Below are 27,843 nucleotides of genomic sequence, written 5' to 3' on the forward strand. Positions count from 1 at the left end.
AGAATCCATATTATTCAATCATGTCAGCAGGCTTGTGAAATTAAGGTAGGCCTATAATAATTCCTTTATGGCATTTTGCACTGTCCAAAATACAAATAACGTTACAAAAAGAAAATCAACCAGGTGCTCGATGGAGATGCAAAAAATTATAATGTAAAGTAGGCTGGTGCTTCAAAGATCAATGGGACTAGAATACTAAAGAGAAGGCGGCGATCCGAGCACTCAAAAGGTTAACAATGAGGAGAGGGTGGATAAAAATAGATACTTTATTTATAAAAGTTAAAACAGACCAAAAAATAACGTTACTTATTTTGAAGTCCCACAACTGGAAGTGGCATGCTTATGTAGGTACAGTTTGACGAGCGAGTTCAGATTATTCTAATGTAACACTGTCACTGTGGTGCAGGACAGCCTCCTCTTCTATTCGACTCGGTACGCGCTCCCAGCAGTTTCCTTTAATCATCATATTTCCCGGAGGAACAATTGCGCTTTGATTCGTTAATTAGTTGTCAGGCAACCAGAAGACTCGTCTAAACAAACGAGCTGCTACCTCTGTCATAGCTGCTGTGTGTGGACAGTGGACAAGTTTACTTGACAAGACAACCATTCAGTGGGACCATCCCTTCGGGCTATGGGTTAAAGATTTCACCTGCTTTCCAGGTGTTTCCAGCGCTGCCAGGACACCACCTAGTGGGCAGTGTATACATTACATTTGAGTTGAACTGAAGACATCACCAGTTGAACTGAAGGCAAATGACTAGAGGCAACATAATCATGATGATAATGAATGACAAGTAGAAATTGTAGGAGACAGTTCAAGACAAACGTTTAAAAAAAATTAAGTTTACTCTTGGTGTCTTCTTGCTCACAATTCCATATGGTGTTTGTATATGACCTAAAAGTGCTAGTAAAACACTTGATATTATTATTATATATTATATTATTAGCCTATATAGATTAGTTATTTCAATCAACTTATCTGAAAATGTCATAATGGCCTCACTTTTCAAATGAAAGGGAAAAAAGTACAAGAAAGACGTTCTCTCATAATTATTTAATCACACATACATTTACATCATGCAGTCAATCCAAAAGGTGATAATAACCTTTCCCATTTCCCTCCAAATCAGAGCCCTGCTATTGTGTCCCCGTTCTCTAGGAATGATCCAGTACCTTCATCCACAGATGGAATCCTTGAAATTGTCCTTTTGTTTGGGTTTTCCTTTTTAGAAACTATTACACAGTAATAAAAAGTGGCTATTTTATTTTTTATTTAGTTAAAGCAAACAACTTTCAATTTGGATAAACACCATAAACATAACATTATTTGTATTTTAGTTTTAGTTTTTTTCATTATGCTCTTCCCATTTCATATCCAGTATTGGGTAGGAGCTATGGAAAAAAAGGTATACCTTTTGTAGACCATGCTGTGATGTATCACCATATCTAAAAGATCCAACAGCAGGAATAAACCTCTTAAGAGACACAATACATTGTCCTGTCATAGGTATGGAGGAGCCACTCATCCCACAGTGGGAAACTAAAATGCCCATACTAGTCCCAATTAATCAACTGATAACAGCTTTACTAATAAGTCAATTTGTTTAGCTTTAGAAACATCTTGTTCCTCATTCAAAGTAGCCACACATATGGAGTGTTTTCTACCACAGGAGAGGATTCTGAAGTGATAGACCATAATGTTTCTTTTCAGAACAGGTTTACTTAATGTGGCAGGACTACAACTAAAAAAAACAACAAAAACAACATGTCACCCTGGCCAAACCTAACACTTATGACTGATATACTCTTACAGTGTATTGCACTTGCACAAGTTGTTAGTGTTTACATGCTGGAAGGGGGTTACAGTCTCAGCAAGCTCTCTGCAAATGCTTAAGGAGTTTCAAATGATTAAAAACACAGTGTGGTGAGATAGAGCATGGGAAAATATTTTAAAATGGGAAACATAAAAAAAAATAATAATAATAAAGACAATAAAAGAGAATCCTAAACCCCTCAACTACTTAAATTACCCTCTCCTCTCAATCATGATATGGGATTTCTTACATATCAAACTTCTGCCTTGCCATAAACCCTGCTCCTCTGATTGGACGATCAGTGGCAAGGGTCTGGCAACTCAAATGCAGACCCACCCTGTCACATCCCAATCTACACACCCAAGCTATGGAACAATGCAACAAATACAGTACTGTACATACATCCAGCTGAGCACATTGCCTTACAGTTGTGCAAGTACAGTTAATAGGCCAAACATCCATAACAAATGACAGGGGCACCGTTTAGGGTAAAAAGGATTCGGTCAAAGTGAGGCACCCTTAAAATGATCAATTATATTACGTTTAATTGACTTGACATGGCAGGGAACGTCCCATGAGGAGCCGGCGAATCAATGCACTATTCCTAGGCGGGCACGTTTACATTAAAGACTAAATAATGGTTCCAGCCATCCATCAAATATCCAAGCAAATTAAAGAGACACAGCTTGTGAAAGAGCAAGTTACACCAGCCTAGCTAAGACAGGACAAGCATTTGTGTGGGTGCAATCTCAGCCTATACAACCTGCAGTCTATGTGCTCCAATGTGCAGATATAAATAGGATCCAGTAACAATGCATATTAAACCACCTAGAGAAGTTAAAACAGTACATACAGTATCTACTTGGATAGGATGTGTTCTTTATACCGGATCATTCTCCTACTTTCCTTCCTTGTTCTTTACAATACACCCTTCGTGTGAAGTCACCAATGACGAGTATACATAATTATTTTTTAATTTAATGATAATAAAAACAATTGGCCTCCACAGGTATTTAGTTAAATACATCTACACTGTCGCACGTCTTGGCATTTATTTGTTTTCCTCCTCTCAATTTTTTCCCTCTTCCATTCCCCAAATCCTGTAGAAGCATGTGCAGTAGTGCCAATTTTACATCTGTACAACGAGACCGGACAAAAACAGTAGTGCTTGATGCCATCGAGTCGTTTCAAAACTGGAAAAAAAATTCTCCATCTTTGATTTTTTTTTGTCCTTAAAGAAGCATGTACAGTAAAATCTATCCAGAGAAAGTGTAGTTAACAACCGATAATAATGACGATGAAATTGTACAGAGGTTAGACTAGGCCGAGCTATTCTCGTGGCAGGGTCACATATATATATTTATATGTTTTCGCTTGTTTTTCCAAAACCTCGCTACCGTTACATTCAGCCTGGCACGGTGCAGGAGAAAACGACCACGGATGACGACAGGCCGTGCAATCAAACGAAACCGAAACTCAGCAACAGCGATTTCGCTCGACGAGACAGCGCTCAAGACGTTTGGTTTTCGGTGGATAATGATATCTTAGCGTGTTGTAAATTAAATTCATTTTTTTTTTTATATCCAGAGATATAAGAGATATGAGGAGGTGGGAGGAGTGGGGATAGGGTGGGGGGCGGTGGAGCTGTACAGGTCAGGAATATTTATATATATATTTATATTTATGAGGCTCCTTGGCCGTCTTCTAAAGCTGTGGCCAGGAGCTGTTTGCTGTAATGGAATGACAGGTTGTCGGGGATGATTTCAGCTTCTTCTTCTGTGATGTTGATCAGCTGTCCCTCTGCTTTTCAGCTGCAAAGGGATGAGGAGGAGAGAGGAAGAGAAGGGGAAAATTAAAGAAAGAGAGAAGGCTATCTGTGGATGGATGACACTGATTAAACGTACAGATTCTGCTGCATTTTTATCAAAACATATACACGGCTAAAGTGAAACAGCCAACTGACACTGTGATAGTTTCACTTTACAAAATGCTGTCAAATGTCCGAAAATGTGTTTTACTGAGTGGCACTCCAACGCTCAATTCCATATAAAAGGAACATGTTCCAAAACTATAGCTATGTTTCTACACACCCTGGACATGACGATGCTAGTGTGTCAAAGGGACCTATCCCCAAAACAAATATTGATCCTGAAGGGGTGCATACTTAGTTTAGACTAGTCATTGGTTAGACATAGGTTAAGGTTAGGTTTAGGTGTGCTGCTCCGTGGGAGGTTAGGTTTAGGGTGAGGGTTTGAGATAGGTTGTAGATGGAGGACTAATGACTGGTCTAACCAATGACTAGTCTAAACCAAAAACTGTCTAAACTAAGTACTGCACCCGATGCTGAACGCTAAGCAGCCACAAGCTGCTGTAATACATTACTGCAATAACATACAATACCATGCACCACCACAATGGCAAAGTTTAGGGCTACATGATACCAATTCCCAAGTCCATTGCATGGCTCGGTTTACATAATATGTTAATCACATTGTCATATTACTAATGGAATACAAGATGGATTCAGTGCCATTTGTAAGTAAATACAACAGGTTGTTGTTGTTGTAGGTTACTTTAAACTTTGACATTCACTGATTCAGTCAGTCTACATGAAATCAAACTGGATTAAGACCAGGTAAACTTCACCGAACTCTACTCTACTTTCTTTTTTTATATAAGCGAGTCACCCTGGTGGAGACAGACAGATCGAGAGACTTACATCTTTTCCGGCTTGTTGCCACCCCCTCCCCTGATGGCCACTGTCTGGCTGTTCTGGTAGAAGCCCCCTCCAGTGCGGTTGAAGTTGGGGTGGGTGGGGGAGGCCACCGGTTGCTGCCCGGGCCGGATGGGTTTGGCTGAGAGGAAGAGAGTAGGAGGGTATAGGTAGGAGATGAGTGGTTATGTTTAATTATTTTTCTCCCAGGTCCGTATATACAGTATGCGTACCTCGCCGCTAGGGGTCGTGATTCGCCGGCAGATTACCTTGTAGCGTTGTTCCCGTTGCTATGCAACGCCTCCGTCACCACCAGCTACAGTCCTTACAGCAGGATTTTCAAAGCAGCATAACTCTAAAACTACGTGAGCTGTCCATGGAGGTCTTTCGCGCATCCGAATTTCGGATGTCTATTGTGACCTTGTCTCACACCGCTCCCGACATCCAACTGTTTCTGGTGACAGGCAAGTGCCAGCTAATGCTAACAATGACTGATCACAACACAACAACCACCACCTCATCCGTGCTGAACCGGAAACTGGGTGTTAATAGTGGCATATTATTACTGTAGTACCTTTTGGCAGTCAAAGAGAGTACATTTACAATTATTAACGTGATTTCCATTTGCAGATGGTTTGCATATGGTTCTGCAGTAAAAATGTTATCAAAACATTTGGCTCTCACAGAAAGTCAATTTATGTCAAACAACGCAGTGGAATGGAAGTGGAATGACTTTCATGCACTGGTTTGCTGATATATATGGTAGATTCATTCCGAATCCTGAAGCTCCTCTACTCACCGATCTGGGCAGAGTGCCCCCTCCTGGCCATGTTCTTGGCCCTGACTGCCTCCTTGATGCGGTCCACCTCCTGCTGGTAGCGTTTGCGGTCGCGAGCGGCATTCTCCTTGGCCTCCTTCAGAGCAGACTCCAGGGCTTTGACCCGCTCAGCTGTAGCGCGAAGACGTTTCTCCAGTTTAGGAAGTTCACAGCGCAGGTCTGCATTGTCACGAACCAGCTGCACAGAGGAGGAAGAGAACTTTGGTTGGATGTGGTTTTAATGACTATCACACTAGTGCTGTGCACATCCTAAACCCAAGTAGGCCAGGTACTGGATAAAATCATGAGTGCTAAGAAAATTACATTCAAGCTCTATTGTGATGTTAGATTAGTCCAAACAAGGGAGCTTGAATTCTAGCATGCAGATATGGTTTTACGACATGGTGCAGAAAGGGCCAGCCATCTAGGACAGCGAACAACAACGTTCAGTTGACACTATCAAGTCAATTTACAATTACAATATAAATTGGTCCGCCGACTGGCCAGCCAATTTTAATATAGAATGTGGATGAAGTCTCACCTGTTTGTGAACCTTGGTAAGCTGCTCAAGGTTGTTCTCAAGAAAGGAGATCTTCTGTTTCTGAGCCGCACTGCCACCCGTGTCATCAGAGTCCATCTCAGCACTCTGCATGAAGCACACACACACATACACACAGGTGAGCAAATGCTCAATTTTGCTCTATTTCCTACCAGATATTGTTCAATTAAATCTTGCCTAAACATCCTCAGAATATTGACCCCAGGTTGAAAGTGCAGTTACCTTCTTGACTCTAGTGGCAAGGTCCTGGACAAACAGTTTCCTCAGGTTATGAAGGGTCTGTAGCTCCTTGGCCTGGGATATGACACAGAACAGACAAACAGAAAAACAAACTTTTAGGCAGTGAGCAGATTTTTGGGAAGGAGGCAGGGGGGTGGGCAGAGAGAGATTTGTATAATTGTCTGTTTATTTGACAGTTGCTTTGGTAATGTAACATGTTTTCCATGCCAATAAAGCCACTTTGAATTGAATTGAGAAAGAGAGATGGATATAGAGAGATACTGATAAATAGTACTTTATCGTCTCCCAGAGGGAAATTAAGGTGCACAACAAGCACACAAGCGTATTTGTTGTTTGTCATACCGTATGTTTGATTACTTTGTTTAACTTACTATTTGTTGTATTATTCTGGTGAGAACCATGTATAAGACCTTTAAGACCTTTAACCTTTTACTGTTTGAAAATATAATTTAAAATATCTTTAAATTAGATTTTAGAATTTCCATTTCTGATAAGCAGCAACCTATGTGCTTCGATTATTTTGATTTGTATTGGCACAAATTTGCATGACTGTAAAGACGAAACGGAAGCGTATCCTCTGAACCTTGTCAGAGCTTCCATACTCCAGACTATGGAGATGGACGTATTTAAAAATAGTAGGAGGCAACAGTCTGGCTTGTGAGACTACACACTTAGGGACAAAGTGACCATCAAGGCCTTTCAACACGTTTCCAGGTAGTAAAGGCTGTGATGTCTTCTTAGTGAACTCACCACTGTTTCCTCCAGTCCCTTCAAGTCCTGTCGTGCCTGCTCTCTCCTATCCTGCATCACCCTGGTCAAACAACATTGGATTTGAGGTTATTAACAGAGCGCCGGATACTTTATTTAATGACCATATGTAGAAGTGCGTGTGGCAACATACGTGAGTTCGTGCAGCTTTCGGGTCTTATCTTGGTCAGTGGATTTGAGTTTTTCATGTTCCACCCTCAGCCTCTCTTGCTCCAACATAATCTTCTGGTTAAGACTGGAGAGAGCAACACACCATCACACAATCACTACTGGGAACCATGTGCACTGGTGAGTATTTATTTGTTGGATTTAGTTTTTAAGCTTTTATCTATTGAAGTGTCATAATATCTCTGCTACAAGAAGCCATACGGGAAAAAGACAGACAAAAAGAAAGCGAGACAGGGGGGAAAAAATGAGAGTGAGATGGGGATCTAAAAGAAACAGGAGAAATAAAGAGTGAGAGGAAAAGAGTGAAACAGGAAAAAAAGAATAGGTAAAGACAAGGTGTCATGAGACAAGTCATAGGACGGCTTGGAACCCATGATTTGATGGACACAACAGGTGTGTGAGAGCCAGTTCTCCCAGTAGAACACCCCTACAATAGTACTAGTAGTCAACATGTCTTACTCCTGCAGTTCAGTGATGAGCTTCTCTTTGTTGTCCAGCTCGTCCCGAAGGCTACTAAGCTGTTTCTGGTGGGCCTCACGGTGGGAGTGGATCTGTTTCTCCACAGCCTCCTGAAAACAAACAAACACACACACAAGATGAGATGCAACAGAAGACTGACAAACAACATTGTCACACACTAGTTGTCATACCTTTACATGGAATTAAAGGATCATAATTCTCTAAAATCGAGGCTTGTAACATTTCAGAGGCAAAATAAAGCTAAAATAGCAAAAATAATGGAACTGGAAATGGTAATAAAAAACGAAGTGATAATAAAAAATAATTGTAATGCTGTACTGCAGGTGCATGATTAAGTGTTTGTGTATTCTCTTCTTTGTTTTATCAACCAAATTGTTTAGGATCTGCATTTATCACTGTCTGGGTCACAGATACTCAACAAACTCATTCACATCTATAAATAAATACAGGACTTCAAAACTTACGCTTATACTGAATCAAAAGAAACAGAAAGAATTCGGAATTCTACATGCATTATCCATTCAGCTCTGTTTTATGGACTGAGGGGTGTACCTTGACTTCATTGGCAGTTTGTATCTCGCTCTCCTTCTCCATGGCATGAAGTTTTTCTGCAAAAAAAGGACCTCTGATAAATAAAAATTGTACAATAAGTGCAAGCCTATTTAATAGAAGGTCTCTGACAATGCGGCGCAAGGCTGGTAACTAAACAAAGTCTGAAAAGTTATTGCTCCCAAACTGTGGAACCAGCTACCAAACAATGTCAGGCTTGCTCCAACATTACCCGTTTTTAAAACCCATCTTAAAACTCTTTTTTTATTCTTTGGCTTTTAAACCCTGATTGATTTTGTATTGAATGTTCTCCCTGTGTTGTATTGTGTTTTTATTTATTGTTATGCCTACTGTACAGCACTTCAACTCTGTTGTTTTTAAATGTGCTTTATAAATAAAGTCTTAAAAAATAAGAAATATGATTGACCTCACTCAGCATGGATGGCCTCATTTAGGATAAGTCCCAAGGGTCATCTGAGTTCTGCCCAAAGGGGCTACAAGTAAAAAGTTCAACATGGTGCAGTGTTGTTTTGTTTTTTGTAAGATGTAACTGTTCATAGTAGTTCAGGGTGGGGCCACAGCCTACTGATTAAGAGAAACCATTCGGTAAATGTAAAGTCACAGGTTCAAATCCCAGCCCTAGTAATAACTAAACTAATGTATGTATCTTATCAAGTTCGGCATCCTTGAGCCAAGCACTGCTCACTCTTTTTCAGTTGCTAATTGCTATGAACTTATGAACATTAGTAACTACCTACTGTAAATACCTAGTAGTGAGAGTCTAAGTACTAAAAATGTAAAGCAGTAAATCTTACAGCTAATTTATTGCACTGCGTTTTCGTCACTGTGTCACACAACAAAACGTATGTATTTTCAATTGAAATGCCTCTTAAACTTTACGACGACACATTTTCTTCAGGGTAATCTGCCACCATGGCGTCACTGAGTGATGGTCCGTACCTTGGGCGCTGATCTTCACCAGCTCCTCATTCAGAGAGTCTATGTTCTCCTCCAAATGTCTCTTCTTCTGCTCCACGTTCTGCAGGTACTCTGACAGGGACTTGATCTTAGCCTCGTGCTGCAAGCAGGAGAAAATCCAAAGCAAAATGTTTTATTATAAAGATGATCATATAGATTATTTTATGGATAGTTAAGTTGCTTGTGCATTTAAACAGAGAAATAACAGACCCACAGGGGAAACGGATGAAAGGCTTTATGTTCAAAGATGTTGGGAATATATCAATATTCTTAAACCTTACATGTGATTGGGGGACGACTCCGACTCATATCCCAAGATAATTATTAATACATTTTAGCCTATTTGACAACATCAACTTTGTTTGTCTACACTGTAAAAAGGGTAGCGAGTGATAATACAAGTCTGAGAGTGTTCGATTGTAACCACATTGACCTGTAAGAGTCCATGTGGATACATTTCTTCAGATCAATGCTGTGCGGTGGAGGTCCTTCTCCTCCTACCTGGGAGATACGCAGCTGACAGGCGGCCAGCTCTTTCTCGTTCTCGTCCATCTTCTTGTTGCTCTCCGACTGTGTGCCCTCCAGCTGCTTACAGCGTTTCACCATGGTCTTCACCTCCGACTTCATCTTGCTGATGTACAGGCGAGCCACCGTGAACTCCTCGTCTATCAGACCACTGCCTTCGTGTTGCTGAGGGACAAGAGAAATTAAAACATAAAGTTGAAGTGTGGGGGAGTAAAGGAGATTAGAAGTGAGATTAGAAGCCTCATATCGACATCACTACAAAGTGATTGCTGTGTATGGTCTAAAAGTTTCTCTGGTATCTCTTATACAGGAACAGTGATCCATGTGAGACATGAAGCACTGTTGTTCCTCTATGTTATCTGCGACTGCGTCAGTGGGTACTTTTGTTAATATGTTTCTCTAGACAAGATATTTCTGTTTATAGTATTTCGTGATTACAGGGATATTGCGGGCCAGCAATGTTTTATGGCAATCGGATTTGAGGCATTTTGTTCCAAATGGGCCACTTCTGCAAACTTTGAAAGCCAATCAGGATGGAATATGAAAGTTCTGACAGATACACCTTCTACACATGACTATAGAGATAGGGTTAGGGTTATGAGTAGCGATTGGTGCTCTCTGCTTGCGCAAGTAATAATAATTGTAATCCGATAATTAACCTGATGGGTCGTGCAGGTGCGGTGCAGGTGCGTGTTTGTGCAGGACACAGGTGTGTATGTCTGTGCGTTTGCATGTGCGTATGAGTGTGTGCATGTGCGTGTGAGTAATAACATTACTTTTGTGCCCATCCCTGTACATAATACATATGTTCTAACGGGTAAGGACTAGTAATAATAATAATAAATAAATCTGCCTCCTGGTGTGGTGAAGGATAAGCCCCTTGAGTTGCAGCAACTAGTTTTCAAGGGGGTCCTCAATATTTCACGCCGATCGGTCAAACAGTGCCAATAATTAGCTGCTCACAGAAATCTGTTATAATGCATCGTTATAGTGATGGACGGACGGACGGACGGTGGTGAAAACATAGTTGCGGCCACGCCTCGGCTTGGCAGAGAAAATAAGGGAGGGAGAAGTCTGTGTGACCAGGTGGATTTCAAACTAGTAGAGATTCAGTGCACCGAAATCAGATTGTCCCATCACTATGTCTGTGGTCGCCAACTCGTTGTACCTTGATGTCGTTGCTGCCCACGGCGATGCCAATCTCCGCCAGGTCTTTGAGCAGCGATGACATCATCTCCGTCACCCTCTTCTTCTGGTGGTTGGACATCTCCTTCAGCTTCTGAAGCTCAGAGTCCAGAGACGACAGGATGGACTGCAGTGACAAAAGACAAACGTCAGTAACATGTACAATATGTGTGTGTATATAGTAAGTACGCACATAATGGAACTACACGTGCAACTGATTGGTGGATAAACACGTTGGGGCTCATTTACTACAGTAAGTCCACACACAATTTGTACTTGTGTGGAATGTGCATATCCGCACTTTGTTCATATCCGACCTTTCCACGTACAGAGTCTGATTCACCTTTTTTGGCTGTGGATTTTAAATTTTGCAGGACAGACAACCAAACTTATGTCTGCTCGGAAGCAGACTTACAATCAATTACAATAGTGCTAAATCTCAAATAGAATGTGCCCTAAAGCTCACTATGTACGCACAGTACATCACTAGCCTAACTACATAATCAGCCGTTCATAGTAACAATCTCTTTCAACCGTTTATTGAACAAGGTCGAGATGCATACTGTAGCCTGAAACATGCTAGCCTAGTTGGGCTATTCTCTGTAAAAGTCCAGAAAACAATGCAGTGCATCTTGTTGATGTTTGACATGGGCCATCACTCGTCCGTCCTGACTAGTTAATGTTCTTTTTGGCAAGCGACACCCCCTGCATGGAGTAGATAGGGTACTAGGGAGGGTCGTTTCCGACCCAAAATCTACAATATACACATTGCACAACCTTTTACTCTACAATAATATTGCTAATTTACGACCAGCTTAGAGAATGAGGCCAATTCAGGGCAGGATGATATATTAAGTAAATGAAATTCCCAAAGATTCAGCCACATTTACTATTGAATGGTAGTTAACTGCCAGACAATTAGACACCTAAAATAGCCACAGTATAACATTTATTATCAACTTATTATCAACGGACACTGGTGATGATTTCTATAACTTATGTTATACTAAAATATACAATGTATGAGTTCATAAGTGTTAATCTCAGTCCTAGGCTCTGTCAGGTTAATCAAGTTTACTCTTGACTTTTCGCTTTCACGACTCACCGATTTCTGGCTGAGCTCCTCGCTGATGGACTCAAACTCCTTGGTCTTGTCCTCCACCTCCTGGCTCTTTTGGTCATAGTTGACGGCCAGCTCCTCCAGGGCCTGCAGCACCTCCTTCACCTCCTCCTTGGAGGCCTCGTTCTCCGCCTGCAGGCGGTTCAGCTCTGCCTGCAGGTTGTCGTGGTCGCGGCGCGAGGAGGCCAGGAGCTAGCAGAGGGAATAGTCGAGGGGGCAGCTTGGTCAGTAGATCTGATGTATGCTGTACATATATCTCAAACCTTATATTTATAAGTTTATAAATTATTACATACACAAAAATGTGTTCAGTGGTTATATATATATATATATATATATATATATATATAACCACAATAGTAATGTAAAGTGCCCAGGGCTTTTTTGTATACCTTGTGCCGTTTACATTTCTGTCTAATAAAGTATTCAATCAAAGATCAAAGAGATGTTTTATAAAAGCTAATTTGGAGCACCAGTGACACATCCCATCTCTGTCATAAATCGGCATAGACGTCAACATTTAAGCAAAACCAACAAAACAATTAATCTGGTGTATTGACAGATGTCCAGCAGATCCTGGTCAGCCCATGCTACTCAATCCCCCCCGTTAACAACATTATCCCAGCCATCACAACTACATCTGAGGTGTGAGGAATCTGAGAATAGTGGATACTATTTATGTCCCCTCACGTTACACCTCAACCAGCGAGCCTGGACTGACTACGAGTATGATCACACTGGGTCATAGGGTTCACTGGAGTGCCACTGGGTCCAAAGTACTCTAGTGGTACCAATTAGGAATCAAATGCAAGGGGATATCAGACAGTAGTAGCATGAATGAGTAACAATAACAGGGAACCAATGATGAGTCAGTACAATGCACTGATACTCTTTTTGCAGCTTAATGTCCAATATCATGCATCATGTACGGTAGGCATCATCAACTTATGTCTATTGTCTAACCTCATGTATGTACATACTGTACCAGCTGGATATGCTATGTGTATATATGCAGATATATTTTGTTTGCCATAGTATACAAGTCATGATTTTAAGGTTTGTTGGACCTGCTCACCTCTTCCTGGTCCAACATCTGTTGCTTCAGTTTCTCAGCCAGCTGGCTCTGCTGGTTAATCTCATCATCCTGGAGACAGAGACGGCCACGTTAGTGTTCACATTGGGTCATCAACGCAAAATGGAATATGAGCAAGCAATGCAGATGGTTTTGTGACTACAGGCTGCAGGTGAGCCTGCCTTATGGAGATATGCATGCAAATTCATAAAAATGAAATACAGTATTTAAAACAGAAAAAATACGAATATAGGCTAAGACTCGCACACAAAGACAACATAATCACCTTGTCGTCCATCTGCTTGTAAAGTTTGACCAGTTCTGCCTCACACTTGTCCTTCTCCACGTCGGTGAGGCGAACCCCAGGGATGTTGGGCGTGGAGGCTGGCTTGTCGTTGAGCACATTGTCCAGAGCCAGCACCTCAGCGTTGGCCTTCTCCTTGTCGAACTGCTCTGCCACCGGCACGGCCTCCCCTGGGGTAAAGGACACACAGGTTTGAAGAGGTGAAGTTTTAGGATAAGTGCTGGATGCTGGAAGTGGCAACGGTACACAACTAAACAGGGGCAAAGTGGTTTGGCCACCGTAGCTAGCCAGTAGTATTTCACATGAATGTCACGTTAATATAACATCAATATAAACTCGACTCAACTAGATGTGGCAAGATGGAACAACTCAAGCCCCCAAGCCCTTTGAAGATGACAGGCAACAGACATAGTTGGGCTTGGTGCATCCCCTGGAAAAACACAAAGAGAAACCAGATTTAGCCTCACCATTCCTCCAGCGGTTGAGTTCATTCTCCAGCCAGGTGATGGTGTTCCTTAACGTCTTGTTCTTCTCCTTCTCCCTTTCATACTTCTTCTTCCACTGCTCTGCAGTCAGCTCCACGTTCACACAAACTGTGTTCTTAATGGTCTTAGCTCTGGACGCAAACAGAACATTTTTGTAATTACAGCTTGCAAAAGAAGGTTCAAGGCTGTTTTCAATTCACTAGGATGGGCTTATACGATTTATTCACCCTTTTTTGCCAAATTACAGAGTAGTTTGCATGAAATTTCAAAGGTTTTTGTTAGAGAGATGCTGACTTGAACGTTCCTATGTCTTGTTTTTAAGCGGCGATAGCCACTCCTATGTCCAGCTTTTGATGTATGTGCACAAACTTCAATCCCTTTGACAATGAACGGACAATTTTTTTTGTGTTGGTATAAACACAAACATTGCATAACACAAACATTGAAGACGAAGGTGAGGACGCAAATTCTGACTGGCCGGAATGAGATGATGTATGATGATAAGATCACCCCTCACTTCACACGGGTGTGACAAAACAAATATATATTTTATTTTGTTATTTCTCTAAATTACATTACACTAAATATACATACTGTTTGTTACCATATGTGGTAACACACATTGTGATTTTTGATATCAAATAATTTTGGCCCAAACATTAGTTGCAGGGGTGATCATCATTATCATCCATTTGATGGCGAATAAGAATAATAATAAATCAGCCAATAAACATGAAAACTATGAAAGCACCAGCAGCATTTGATTTTGCTTTACCTTTGTCCAAACATAAGGGTGGATTTGGTCTCAGACTCATTGTAGGAGGACGGAGAGGCGCAAATGACAATAGTGGTCCGACAGTTTCCACCCAGAGAGTCCTGCAGGATACGGGTCATCTTGCTGTCTCGATAGGGGATGTAGGCCTAGCGACCGCATGCACACAACCCCCACCCACACACACACACACACACACACACACACACACACACAATCAGAACGGCATTAGCATTAATTATTGAGGTCATAGCTGTAAATTAATGTGCGTAACTAAAGCTGCTTCATTAGGGTTAAAGCAATACAGGGTTACAAAGATGTAGGGCTCTATTTTCGTCCATGCTAAACCCCTTATCCCTAAACTACTTTGCCTTTTTTACCATTTTGAAAATAACGTTTTAATAGTTGAACCAGCTGATCTACATCGACACGTTGTGAGCTTGTAGATTGGCTATTTTAGTATTTTAACTATTCAAAAATGTTTTTCAAAATAGTAAAAAAGAAAAGGCAAAGTAGTTTAGGGATAAGGAGTTTAGCATGGGCGAAAATAGAGAATAGAATAGAGAGTTTTGCAGAAGAAACACTATTTTGAAACGACACCACTGAGAACAGTGCCTCAGTTGTCTCGCCTACACAGACTACAGGATGTGGTGCTTTTAAGTTACCATTGACAATATGTAATACAGTCAGAAACCACTTAGCCTCGGTACCAGGCTTTCATTTTTCAAAATTGAAAGCCTGGAGGAACGCATTGGCCGCTCTGGTCTAAAATTGGGAGTCAACCCTTCCGGGTGGGCGTCGCTCCAAATGATGTGACGTAGCGCTGCACTAGGGGGGAGAGGAGGGGCCAGGGGTGACAGACAGATCGATGAGATCCAATCAGGGCGTGCGCAAATCTCAGCCGCGACCCGCCCCTCTAGACCAGAAACCTAACACGTTAGCTCAGGCTAGAAACCACTTAATGTGATGACTCCGTATGACAATGTTAACTAATAGAACTGAAGCCAGGGGCTAAACGGAGCATAATAGCACCATATTTCTCATGGCAGACTGAGACATTTGAACACAATAGTTCACTTGTCTCTAACGTAAACTGGTCTCCAACGTATCACTGATGTATCAGCTGCTGTCGGCAGTGTGTTGTTTACAGAGCGGACAAATGCAAACCGATCGTTGATCAAAAGCAAAAGGCATGAAATTGCTATGAAAGAATCCGAGTCAGAGTGAAGCATTGCTCGGAGCAGAATTTGTTAATAGCTCCCAGAGAGTGAGAATAGCACTTTCACAGTAAACTGAGAAAATAAATATTAGCATTACACTTCATCACACTTCACATTAAGTACGGCCGCAGTCAGGCCTCTCAGGAAACTAACTGGAAAGATTTATTAAAACACTAGTCAGACATCATGACCTCAAGCTCACTTTGTATATTAAATCCAAAGTGAGAAAGAGGATACAGGCTGTGTCACTGTTATGCGCATATTTACTACTTCAAAACAAAATTTGAGTTTAATTTCATACAAGAGTGTGTGAGTAGTTACTGACCGTTCCTTCAGCCAGGGCAGAGATGACATTCCCCAGCGAGGACAGAGATTTGTTGATGTTCTTGGCTTCATCCAACACAGCGCCCTCGGCTCCAGTTTTACTGACCTGAAAGTCATACAGACCTCATGTACATGTGGTTCTGAGAAGCTCCATGGCAAGAACAGCCAGGCTTAGCGATTTCATTCAATATGTTGTTAGTTATTCTGTGAGGCTGATAGTGACAGCGTTGGTTCTACAGTGGGACATCCACACTAAGAAAGGAGGCAGTCAGACCATAAGGCACCTTGGATTCAAGCATCTATGAAGTGTTGTTTATGTTGTGGCACTTGTCTGTCTTGACAGTGAAATAAAATATGGTATGGTGAACAGTTACTCACTAGGATAATCAAATAATGTGTTCCTATTGATCAAGTCTCTTTACAAAGGCTCCATAGGACAGTCAGTTTGGGGAAAATGAGATACTATGGATGTAATGATGATGGCGCCTACGAAACTCTGTGAGGTTGGGATGGCATATTTTGACAGATGTGGTGGACTTAAAATCTGACATGACAGCTAGTGTTTCCTGTGAGATTTCATGTTGCAGTGGTGGTGTTTGATGGTATTTTTAGTTTTGGCTTCTTTTCACACTTTATTGTCCCCGTTATGGTTTTACTGCAGGTTGCAGTAAAAAAATCTTGTATGTAGAACCCTCAGTCCAAATGAGACTGAGTGTTTGCGCCAGAAAAGGAACTTGTTTTTTCCATGGCACTGCAGACTACCGCGGTTAAGTCTGCCACTAATCCTTGTGCTGAAGACCATAGACAGGTAAACAACCAACTCTGAAGAAGGCAGTTTGTCTGTGCGAAATGTTTCGTCTCTGTGTCCACAATAAAAGATGGCACCGTATACAACGTTTGGCACAGATACGGTTATTCTTGACTGCCGAATTACTAGTGTAAAATGGGCATTTGAGGTCAAACTGTTCCAAGCAGCAGTGTTGCAGGATAAGTGTGCAGCGGAGTTAGTTTATGAATGACCACAATGTTAAAAGAATTCACAGAATATTTATATATAGCGAGATACTGAGATGAGTATTGGAAACAACTGAGATGAGTATGGAAACAAGCCTAACGGCTTTCTTGTGACTTTATCCTTTTGAAAATATATTTTTCAATAAAGTATTCAATCAATCAATCAATTCACAACTTCATCATGATCCACCATTTTAGTGGGTCTTCCCTCTGCACATGGATTTGTGCTCGTTACAGGTCATTGTGTCAACTGTCAAGTAATATCCTACAACCACTTAAACCCCATACTTTGTTGACAGTGGTCCCCAGGGTTCTCCACTAGTTGGTCCCCTCCTTTGTCCCTCAACAACAAATCTCTACAGTAGCATTCATGTGGTTAACCCATTTTGAGCGGGAACCCCTTTTGGCGTTCGCATTATGTTGTGCTTTAGCTATTGAAAAATAGCAGATCTACAAGCAGATCTACAAGCTTGTAGGTCTGCTATTTTTGAAAAATCGAAGAATGACTGACATAGAAACATAGCTTTTCAGAAAAGTGTCAGGATGTAGAAGACATTTTTTAAATCTGATCTCAGGTCAGAATGGGTAAACACCCTGGAAAAATCAACTCTAAATATGGCTGATTATCTGCCTACAGCTATCTTAGTAGTTGATGTGTGTACCTTTTCACTGCCAGCCAGGTCCACCAGGTAGAGCTTTCCACTGAGCTTCTGCTCCGTCGCCGTGTTCTCCTGCTTCACGTTGATCAAGAAGATGCTGTGACTCCTGGAGCTGTGCTCGTTCATGTCTAGGAGAAGGATTAATACTTATGTAAAAGGGCCACAGCACTTTGGGCTGGTAACATGATGCAGAATATTTAATGAAACGCTCACACACACACACCAAAATTACCTTGAGAGAGAGAAATATATATATATACCGCAATTTCCGGACTATAAGCCGCGGCTTTTTACCCATGATTTGAACCCTGCGGCTTATACAACAGTGCGGCTAATCTATGGATTTTTACAGCTAACGCAGAGCCATCTCAGGCTCTGAGCTAATGTAGCTGCGGCTTATATTCCGGTGCGGCTTATAGTCCGGTGCGGCTTGTATATGGGATTTTCCCTAAATTTGGCTGGTGCGGCTTATATTCAGGTGCGGCTTATAGTCCGGAAATTACGGTATATATAACAAAAATAACTTACTTGTGACTGCTACATGTCTGTTAGATTTGCCTTCATCGATGGTGTCCATCACCTCCTCTGGGCTGCAGACAAATCTCTCGGTGCAACCCTGTAAAATGTATGACAGATTCACATTAGCACATTGTACGCAGATGTATCTTACATAGTGGCTTTGATTACACATTCCGGCACAGCAACTACTTTGCTGTGTTTTTCTCACCTTGACGTAGGGTACTCTGTTTTTGTCTTCATGCACCGATAGGTTGGTCTTTGACACTGGAGATGAGACAAAAGCATATCCTGTCAGTGAATTCAGTCAAGGGAATTCTGTTAAACCGCACTAAGCTATACCACTCCACTGAATCAATTCTCTTAAACTCTCTAAGGGAAAATAGACATGTGTGACTAGTGGCCTGCGTCATTAGTTTAACTTTTATCCCTAAACATGGCATTGTATTGGTAGGACACATGAAGCTCAAATCAGGGAGTGTCTGGTGATATATTCAACAGTTCAAAATACCAAATGATACAATAATAACATGCCTATTACACAAGCATATGAGCAAGGAGATGAGATAAGAGAGGGACTCTTGCCACTTACCATCCAGAAGGTCCCGGATTTTGTCCAAGTAAATTTCAAAATATGAAACCTGTGAAAGGAGGATACGTTTTATTATCTCAGCATCCACTTATGAAGTTAATTCTGGCAATATGATTTCAAAGTGAAATTGTTACATTCATGGAAAACGATATTTGATTCATCTTGATGACATCTTACACCTTAAATCTATTTACATGATTTATAACTGGCATCAATAAAGTTATCTGTCAAACAATACTAAAAACACAAAGATGAAGGGATGGACAGGGAGAGTGAAAGAAGGACAGCTTCCTGTCTACGTGCCTTGATATGGAACTCCAGGTTCTCATCCATGGAATAGATGTAGTTGAAGATATCCTGCACGATCCTGGGGATGATCCCCATGCCATCTGTGTCATGGAGGTTCCCCTATAGACAGAGAACACACGTCAGCATGTTAAGTCCACCAACTTCTGGAAACATGAGGCTGAACAGGGAGGATGGACAAACAATCAGGAATAAAACTGGAGGCTGTTATGCTGTAAGAAAATAAAGTGCTATTTCCAATAATCTGAACACAATGTTTTTCTTCTGGCATTTTCTGTATATTGATTTTTTTGGATATTGACTTAAGTACGATTGAAAACATTTCCCTCACTGAGGGTCTAATTAATATAAGATACTGTACTTATTATATTATTAAATAATATTGTTAACAGCATACAGAAAGCCCTTACCTCCATGGTGTGTGTTTTACCAGATGATGTCTGTCCATATGCGAAAATTGTTCCGTTGTATCCATCCAGGACATCTGTAGGAGAACACACAACAACATGGCCGGTTAGGTTAGGTCTACAGTGTATAAATTCCACAATTCTCTGACATTAAGTCTGTCGTTCGCATATCTCAAGAGCCGCTCAACCAATTTCCTACATATTTGCCATATTTGGATTCGGCATTGATCAATGCAGTGTCATTATTGCGACCAAAGGTTGCAGTTAACTATGGAATCGTGCATTGTTGGTTGGTTGGTTGGTCACCCCAGATGACATCACGTGACATCATGTATGGAGATCCCTGATGTCATAAATATTAAGCCCATATATGGATGATCTCTGATGTCATCAATATTGGCCAGCAACTCTACATCTGATCTCAATTCTCAAACCCTTAGATCTCCATATATGGAGCTGACCTGTTCTGACATTCCATTATGTTGATCCTTCCCCATCCATCCTTCCTCTTCGATGTCTCCCTTTTGACTGATACCTGTCCATTTAAACTCTAAACAGGCTTGCCCCAAAGTTATTAGTGCAGGCAGCCGCACCCGGCAGCTGGAGAAAACTAGAGTTATCAACAAGCCCGAAAATTAAGGCCCGGCCGTACCTGGGCCCTCATCAAACCCTGTACACTCAAGACACTAACGGCTGAATCGTGTAATAAATCAAATCGTGAGGGCAATTAAGATTCACACAACTCTAATGTCTATTGCTGTGACTTGAATGACGGACACACATGAACGTACATATATCTCTTAAGATGTTTTTATGGTTGGACAAAACACAACAGAGAACTCACCTTTGACAATTTTCTGGGCGCAGGCATTGTACACCTGCTCTTGTGTTGTATTAGACTGGAACACTCTGTCAAACTGGTATGGTTTCCCCTGAAATAGTGAGAAAGATGGTGAGAATTATTTATAATGCCATTATGATACTCATCTTTTCAAAGTCCTGTTAAAATGGCCTGTAGTCGTAGGTGTATTGCACAGTATTAGGAGAATATCTGCCCTACATCTTCCCCAATAAAGCCTGATGACCGAAATGACAGCATGTTCCACTGATAAGCAATATTCCACAATCTACTGATGCTCCCAACTCCTATACAGTTTATCTCAGTCTCAGTCTCTACATAGTCCGATAATGAAATCAACTGTTCCACCAGACTCTGAATTTTCACCCCTGGCTGAGGAGTTAGGCTAATGCAAAACAAAGAAGAGAGTACTACCTGCTGATAATAACCTATAATTTACACTAATATGCTATAAGGCCAAGTGAACTGAAACATTACACAGGGAAAGAATATGCATACTGTATAATGTTAGAACCACACACACACTTGATTATTAACGATTTGATTATTTATTTGGCAGCCATATAATGTTATAGTGAAATATCAAATAGTACAGTTCTAATGAGAAAGCTATCAATGGGTATATTCAAATGGAGCCAACTGCAGGATAATAACATTGAAGCGATTTGACTGACATGGTGTGCTGTCTGCATAGAGTTAGAGACTTATCTGACTCATGTGTCTTCTGTTGTGTGTGTGGTGTGTAATCAAGTACAAAGGGATAGCTCTTCCCAGCGGGGGGCGGGGGCCCTCCTCAATGTTTCAAAATATACATGCCTTAGTAGCACAGGGGGGTGATTGTCAGGTTGGCTGACAACACCATATGAATTAGTAAAGCCAAGCCCCATCAGGGCGCAGAATGTTGACACCGCTCTCTTCTTAGGTCACCATGGACACCAACACATACTTTGATCATGACTTCTTGGTTTGTGCACAAATCCTGAACAGGAGCTTTAATCAACTGGAGCTTCAATCATGAATCGTGGAAACACATGATTGTGATGGATCGTAGTAGTTAACTACAATAGGCTCAATAGCTGAGAGGGGTTTAATTTGTCCACTTATCACTGCCCAAAGCATTAAGGCCACCGTAGAAAGAAAACCAGGGACCACTGGTGTCCATTAACATCACAAATCTATTACAGTTACAATATTGCTAGCCACAACCCAACAGACTGTTGAGTGCTGAGCCAGTATACACCCCTGTCTATCCAAAGTTCAAAGTACCGGTACTCACTGTCACTGCTGGTGCCATTGGTTGCATTAATACCTACTATTCAATGTCATGGGATTACTAAATTTAACCGTATATTGCACAGTGAAAAGCATTGTTATAGTATACAAAATATGTGCTTATTATTATTCTCAGTTTCCTGGCCCACAACGGCCACGTCATGAAATTTCTCAGACAAGGCAATTCAATTACTAGTGTAAAGCAAAGTCCAACATAGTTCTACCCCATCATCCACATGATCCCAATAAAGCAGTGCATGACTTGACTAACTTCCAATTAAATTTGTGTTACAAGGCAAAATTAGTCCACTGTTCCAAACTTTACCCAATCTGGTATTGATGTTTACCTTGCTAATATTAGAAGCTACAGGAGCAAAAGTAGTACAGAACTAGATTTGGGTCTTTAACCAGATAGCGCTCTGCCACTCTCATTAAAGTCATCACTCTAGTATTCAGCATCCTTTTTCTTTTATCCTTTACTCTGTGGTCAGACCAACCTAAAAGTAGCACAGCTGTGTCCGACATCTGAATGCTAATATGTGATGAGAAAGTATAGCCTGGGAGGATGATGTGCTCGTGAGTCTTTTTCTGTACATGACTGACAGGGCAAGAAATGGGTGCATGAATAATTCACCCACAGCACAGCACACACACACACTTGCTCTGCCGGCAAAACCTAGCCGGCAAACACACTTGTACCACCTCATCTGGAAACCTCATATCATTCTCTTGTTCACTTCTTCCCCGATCTCCCTCCCTGGCACAGGCCTGGGCAAGCAGGCATTTAAAGCGAGCCATGGCTAAGAGAACAGGCACTGCAGGAACAGAGTGAGGAAAAAGCCAACAATACCAAAGACTCAGCATCCAAACATTATAGTACATGTAGCTAACAGAGGCCCAAGCTGCTCTAGCTGCAAGCCAGGGCCTTTTTTTAAAGGCAAGCTGGTTGGCTTCATCACAGGCCTAGACGTAAAATTACGACTGCTTAGGCTTAATACAAGGCCCACACCCTGTCCTAGATTGTTTCAAAATGAGACACAAATAAATATGAAGCATCCAGGATAAGAGCATCTGCAAAATAACACGCATATTCACCCAGTCACCAGGACCGTTTCCTGCTCTGATTGGTAGAACAGCTGGTTGCCAGGAGAGAGGACACAGGGGGATTACCCAAGAGGTTTGTACTGCTGCCTCTGCTGCTTATATGAGTACTGTCAGTGTTGTAGCAGTTCATAGAACAGCAGCTGCACTGCTAGAATCTACTAAGCCCCATAACACTTGCGTCTTTCACAATGTGCGCTGGCATTCTGGCACCATGACTGGCACGTCAAAACGGGCTGGGCACCATGACTGGCACTTGGACGAAATGGGCTGGGCAGCATGACAGCATGACTAGCACTTTGATTTGGGCCAGGGAGCATCGTGCTTGGCTGGCATGTAGGAAACAGTGAGCTTTCTTGGAGATGGAGTCATACAGGTCTAATGTCTGCAACTCTGCATCACCAAAACTACTCAAATCACCATAGCTAAAATGGCCTTGCTTATCCGTTTTGTATGATGTAGAATTAATAGGTCTATTGGATGCCATATACACCAGACGGTAAACTATGAAAAGACCTGAATCAAAATGAAATTTCAAACACAAATGGAGCTAGACAGTAGACAGCGGTTTATACCTTGTAAAAAGCTTTAAGCATTTCATTCCTTCTCCTCACTTCCTGAGGTGTGTCGACTGTGTAGGTAGACAAAGTCCATGAAAGACAGGACTGTTACATTTATTGTTACAGAAACAATGTTTAACCATATTTTCATGTAAAGTCAGACAAAAGGTGTTTGCACAGCTGCTGCAGTATGCTTCATTGCTAAAATCACTAGTGATTAGACAACTAAAAAAATAAAACCCCATTTCAAACTTTAAAATTAAGCTGCAAAACAAATGTCAAGGACCCCCAAATTGACGACCCCAATTTGGCCCACGGACCCCCATTAGAAAAGATATGCCAGGGACCCTCATAAGAGAAGATTTTTACGGCTCTAGCAGTGATTCTCACATCTCAACCCGTTTAATTCCAAGGACCGCCAGTTTGATATGCATTACGCATAATGCATTTAATGGCATTTCTATCTCGGAGACCACAATTCATATTGTAAAATCACTGTTAATTTAACTCGGAGTGTACAAATGGAACCAAATGGACCCATTTGTACACTCTCTGAGTTACAGACACATAAGGGTCCATTTGGTTACTAACTATCATTTAGCTGGGGACCCCATGGAACTCCCTCAAGTTTTGGAACCACTGGTTTACACTTTACAGTGATGCTTGTGCATTAGTGAGACATGTATGAGATAAAGGAGCAGCTCTTCCTCAGGTGCAGGACGTGATCGGACTGTCAGTGACAGGTTACTACATAGTGAGGGATGTTATAGTAGTGTTGCACATTTGAAGGATGTGTCGGTCGGTGTGTCACACACCAAGATAACGGCACAGGCCTGAATGCTTGACACCGACAGTGAGGCGGTCCAGCAGCTACTCTGGTTTACTGTGTGTGTGTGTGTGTGTGTCTCCCCACTTGTCCTTTTATCCTATTATCAAGCCTCCCATCCACAGGGCATGAGGGGTCACCGAATGGTTGGAGACTTGGAGTATTATGCTAATCATCACATGCTATGGCGTGGCCACCGCAGACACCAGATCGCAACACAATTGTAGTACACCTATGGGATAATGTGGTCATGTTAGATTAGACTCTTTTAGTTGGAATGGTCAATGGTGTTCCATGATGCTTCTAGTACAGTTCTAGAAACTTGTACAATCTATGCCAAGGCAAATTGAAGCCGTTCTGCTGGCTTGTGGTGCCCCAACACTTGATAGTTGTTCGTTTAATTTGTCACCCGTCTGTCTCTATGCTCAAGTGGCATGAAATGTCATGAGACTAACTTCCATACAAGGGATCCTTGAAAAACACACCCAGGCAAGTGTAATGATGATAACCCAGAATGATCTGGACAACGACCTAAACCGATGCTGTACACATGCACAACTAAAAAGGCATTTCCTTCTTTTGTCATAGTGTAGTCAGTGTAGGCATTAGCATGATCAAGTGTTGAGGTCTGTTTCACAAGAGGACTAATTAGGCCAAAAGAAAACAAACAGTAAACGGATAGGATCAGTAATGGCTCGGGTGTGCAATGTTGTCAGGAAATTGATCTTGAACTGGCCAGTGTCCAGCTGGATGGAAACAAAACATAATTCACTGAAATCAAATCTCCACCATTGAGCTCTACCTAGCCCTACAAGCAGAACCCAATGCTACTGAAGTTTCTGACATTTTTAGACCCAGAGCATTGGGTCCTATTCCACGGTTCCACCTCCACCCTGCCACAGGGGTACGCACACATATATAAACGTAAACAACTTCGGATAAGTCCTTCTGCGCTCTTTCAGGACTTTTTTTCGTGTGAGGGCTTCTGAATGTGTGAACTTTAAGTACCTATAAATACCGCTGCGAATATCTCCTGTGGCGCGGAAGCCGTTAAGTATTTTTAATCTTTGTTTGACCGATTTGGTCGCTTTGATTCTTCTCTTCCTTCCTTGTTTGTTTATTGACACCTCATTGTACCGCCTATCTGGCTAGCTAGTGGCGCTATAGCTATGACAGAGCAGATCAGAGGCAGGGACGTAGCCGCACAAGCCAACCGCACACCGGGAGGCGGTACAATAAACGGTAAACAAACAAGAAGAAATAAAGCGACCAAATCGGTCAAACAAAGTTAAACAAATTAAAAATACTTAACGGCTTCCGCGCCACAGGAGATATTCGCAGCGGAATGTATAGGTACTTATAGTTCACGAATTCAGAAGCCCTCAAAGGAGATAAGATGTTACGGAGCATATTCATGTCCGCGTTCCAAAATTCCCATACGAAAATATAGTTATGAACAGGGACCCTACATAAAACTCATCCAAATTTCAGAAAAGCTTTATGGAGGGTTAAGAGAGGGGCTAAACTCTACCTAGATTAGAAGGACCTGGTTAAGGTGAACTAAAATAGCTAAATGTCACTTTCAACCCGTAATGAAAATCAACCAAAGAGGACCAATGACACTCGGCAGAAATGTCGACACTTTGCAGTAGCCAAGCACATATCTACGTCATTTTTGTGGACGCTTTCAGTTGAATATACGTCATTGATTATTTTTTTTGCCGAAAGACAAGATATTGCGATGTGCATTGAATATTAGTCAACCTAGATATTATACCCGCTTATAAAACAAAATTATGAATTATTAATAGAGTACATCAGCACAAAACACAGTGTATAATTCTGAAACTAGGCTTGGATTGAATAACAGCTGCTTAAGTAAACTGTCAGCTATCGTGCTATATAGCTAGGCCAGCTGACAGATTAGCTGGCCTTGGCTACAGCTAGCCATGAGCAAGCTATAGCTAGCTGACCAGCCCAGTGGAGACTGGCCAAGCTTGCTGCAACATAGACACATTCACACACATTGCACATACACACTGCACCCTATATTGGGGCCTTCGTTGTCAGAATGTATATCTTGGTAATGACAGTAACGTTAAACACCATGAAATCAGAGGGTCCCCCCCCCCAAAAAAAGGTCGCAATACAGGCGAGCAACCGGCTCCTCCAGGGCAGGCAGGGATCCGCTGTGGCTTTGTTGAATGACAGCTCAACCACACAACCTGTCATGTCGCTCTTGCCTTCATTTGTGACACATAAATGCCACGTCTAAATGAACCCCCCACACCCATGTACGTTTAGAGGGGCTAATTTGGGTTTGCAGCCGATGAGAGCAGGGTCAACGGGACCACAGCGCAGCGACGGACAGGTCAGTCAGTCAGGGCTATCTTAACGTTAGCCGACGAGCTAACATGCTAACCGCCCCAAGACAATCACAAATGGCGTACCCGATGACGGTCACCCGCCGACAAAAAGGTAAATATCAATGACCGAGACAAAATAACTCACCGCGATGACCACATTCTCTTCCCCTTGAAACTTGGGAGTGTATTTGTCCCCTCTTGTCACCTCTGAACTGTTCATGGGCCTAAAACGGCACATCACTTTGATGGTGCACTCCGCCGGGACGTCGGCCATCTTCCACCACGGTCGTGATGGAAATATTCACACAATAAAAAATAAAATTTGATCCTGGATCTAGGGGCGGCCTGTGGGGGGGAAGGGAGGCCGAGCCCCTCTGTCCCGCTCTCGACGTCTGGAAAGTGCAATAATATGTCTGTTGTACAACAAAAAAATAACCTATTTCGCCCTAAATCACTTCCTCTCCTGTATGGGAGCCATGATGCCGGTGGATCAGTGCTGCTGCTGGCCACCTCACCCCTCCTGCTGTGTGTATGTGGATCACAATGACGTCACCCCCTCAGCACTGCCACGGACTGATTCATTGTAATCAATAAAGGCAAGGCTATATTAGAAATATCAAAATACATTTTTGCATTATTTTCTAAGATCCACCAGATCCAAATATTTTGAATGGATTAGAATGTATTATAATTATGACTGAATGTCGTTTTTACTGACAATTATATTAAAATAATGGCATAGAAGTGGATATAATAGAATAATAGATCAGTGTTAATCCACTTGATAGACTTGTTTGTTTATATAATCATAATATATTGTTCTGCTGTCATGAAGAATATAATCCCCTTATACTTATTCTTATTTTAAGAATACTTGTTTTCAGCCATGCAACTTATTCCTAGAGGACAATTAATAGTGCATGACCTCACTGAATACATGTTACAAACTAGAAAAAGTGCCCTTCTGGGCACAGGTCTCCACCAGGATAGGAATGTAGGACATTGCAGCTTGCCTTCATCTGGTGGTTGGATAAAAGGGCAACAAAAGTAAATTATCCACAGATCCGTGCAGTTAGAGGTAAAAACACTTTTCGGCCAGTTATAGCGCCACCTTGAGGCTGAGTTGAAATTGTTCATGTGGCATTTCGTCCTCGGCCTAGTGGGAATGTGCGTGCACAATTTCACGGAAATCACGCGATGTGTTCATGATTTGCAGCATTTTATTTGAAACTGAGCACTCCTGTGAACTTTGGAAGCCAATCTTAACCAATC

At 41.8% G+C, this 27,843-nt stretch overlaps 1 protein-coding gene across 1 annotated transcript; it reads right to left on the bottom strand.

Annotated features, from left to right (window-relative positions):
• Nucleotides 1-1,039: 1,039 nt before the first annotated feature.
• LOC310870830 (kinesin-1 heavy chain) lies at nucleotides 1,040-27,108 on the bottom strand. The gene is made up of 26 exons (XM_083782152.1): nucleotides 26,717-27,108; nucleotides 20,432-20,519; nucleotides 19,591-19,664; nucleotides 19,178-19,282; nucleotides 18,875-18,923; nucleotides 18,494-18,549; nucleotides 18,295-18,382; nucleotides 17,770-17,894; nucleotides 16,095-16,199; nucleotides 14,553-14,698; nucleotides 13,760-13,908; nucleotides 13,275-13,462; nucleotides 12,992-13,060; nucleotides 11,902-12,108; nucleotides 10,780-10,923; nucleotides 9,588-9,776; nucleotides 9,069-9,186; nucleotides 8,112-8,167; nucleotides 7,539-7,648; nucleotides 7,045-7,146; nucleotides 6,894-6,954; nucleotides 6,126-6,197; nucleotides 5,886-5,990; nucleotides 5,327-5,543; nucleotides 4,534-4,669; nucleotides 1,040-3,625 (listed from the first exon to the last, which is right to left on the bottom strand). Exons 1-26 carry the CDS (start codon nucleotides 26,843-26,845, stop codon nucleotides 3,622-3,624), a joined length of 2,892 nt encoding a protein of 963 aa, XP_083638278.1. The 5' UTR covers nucleotides 26,846-27,108; the 3' UTR covers nucleotides 1,040-3,621.
• Nucleotides 27,109-27,843: the final 735 nt, after the last annotated feature.

The sequence above is a fragment of the Protomyctophum parallelum genome (genome assembly GCF_964188405.1).
Source record: "Protomyctophum parallelum genome assembly, chromosome: 14".
Classification (NCBI taxonomy): domain Eukaryota; kingdom Metazoa; phylum Chordata; class Actinopteri; order Myctophiformes; family Myctophidae; genus Protomyctophum; species Protomyctophum parallelum.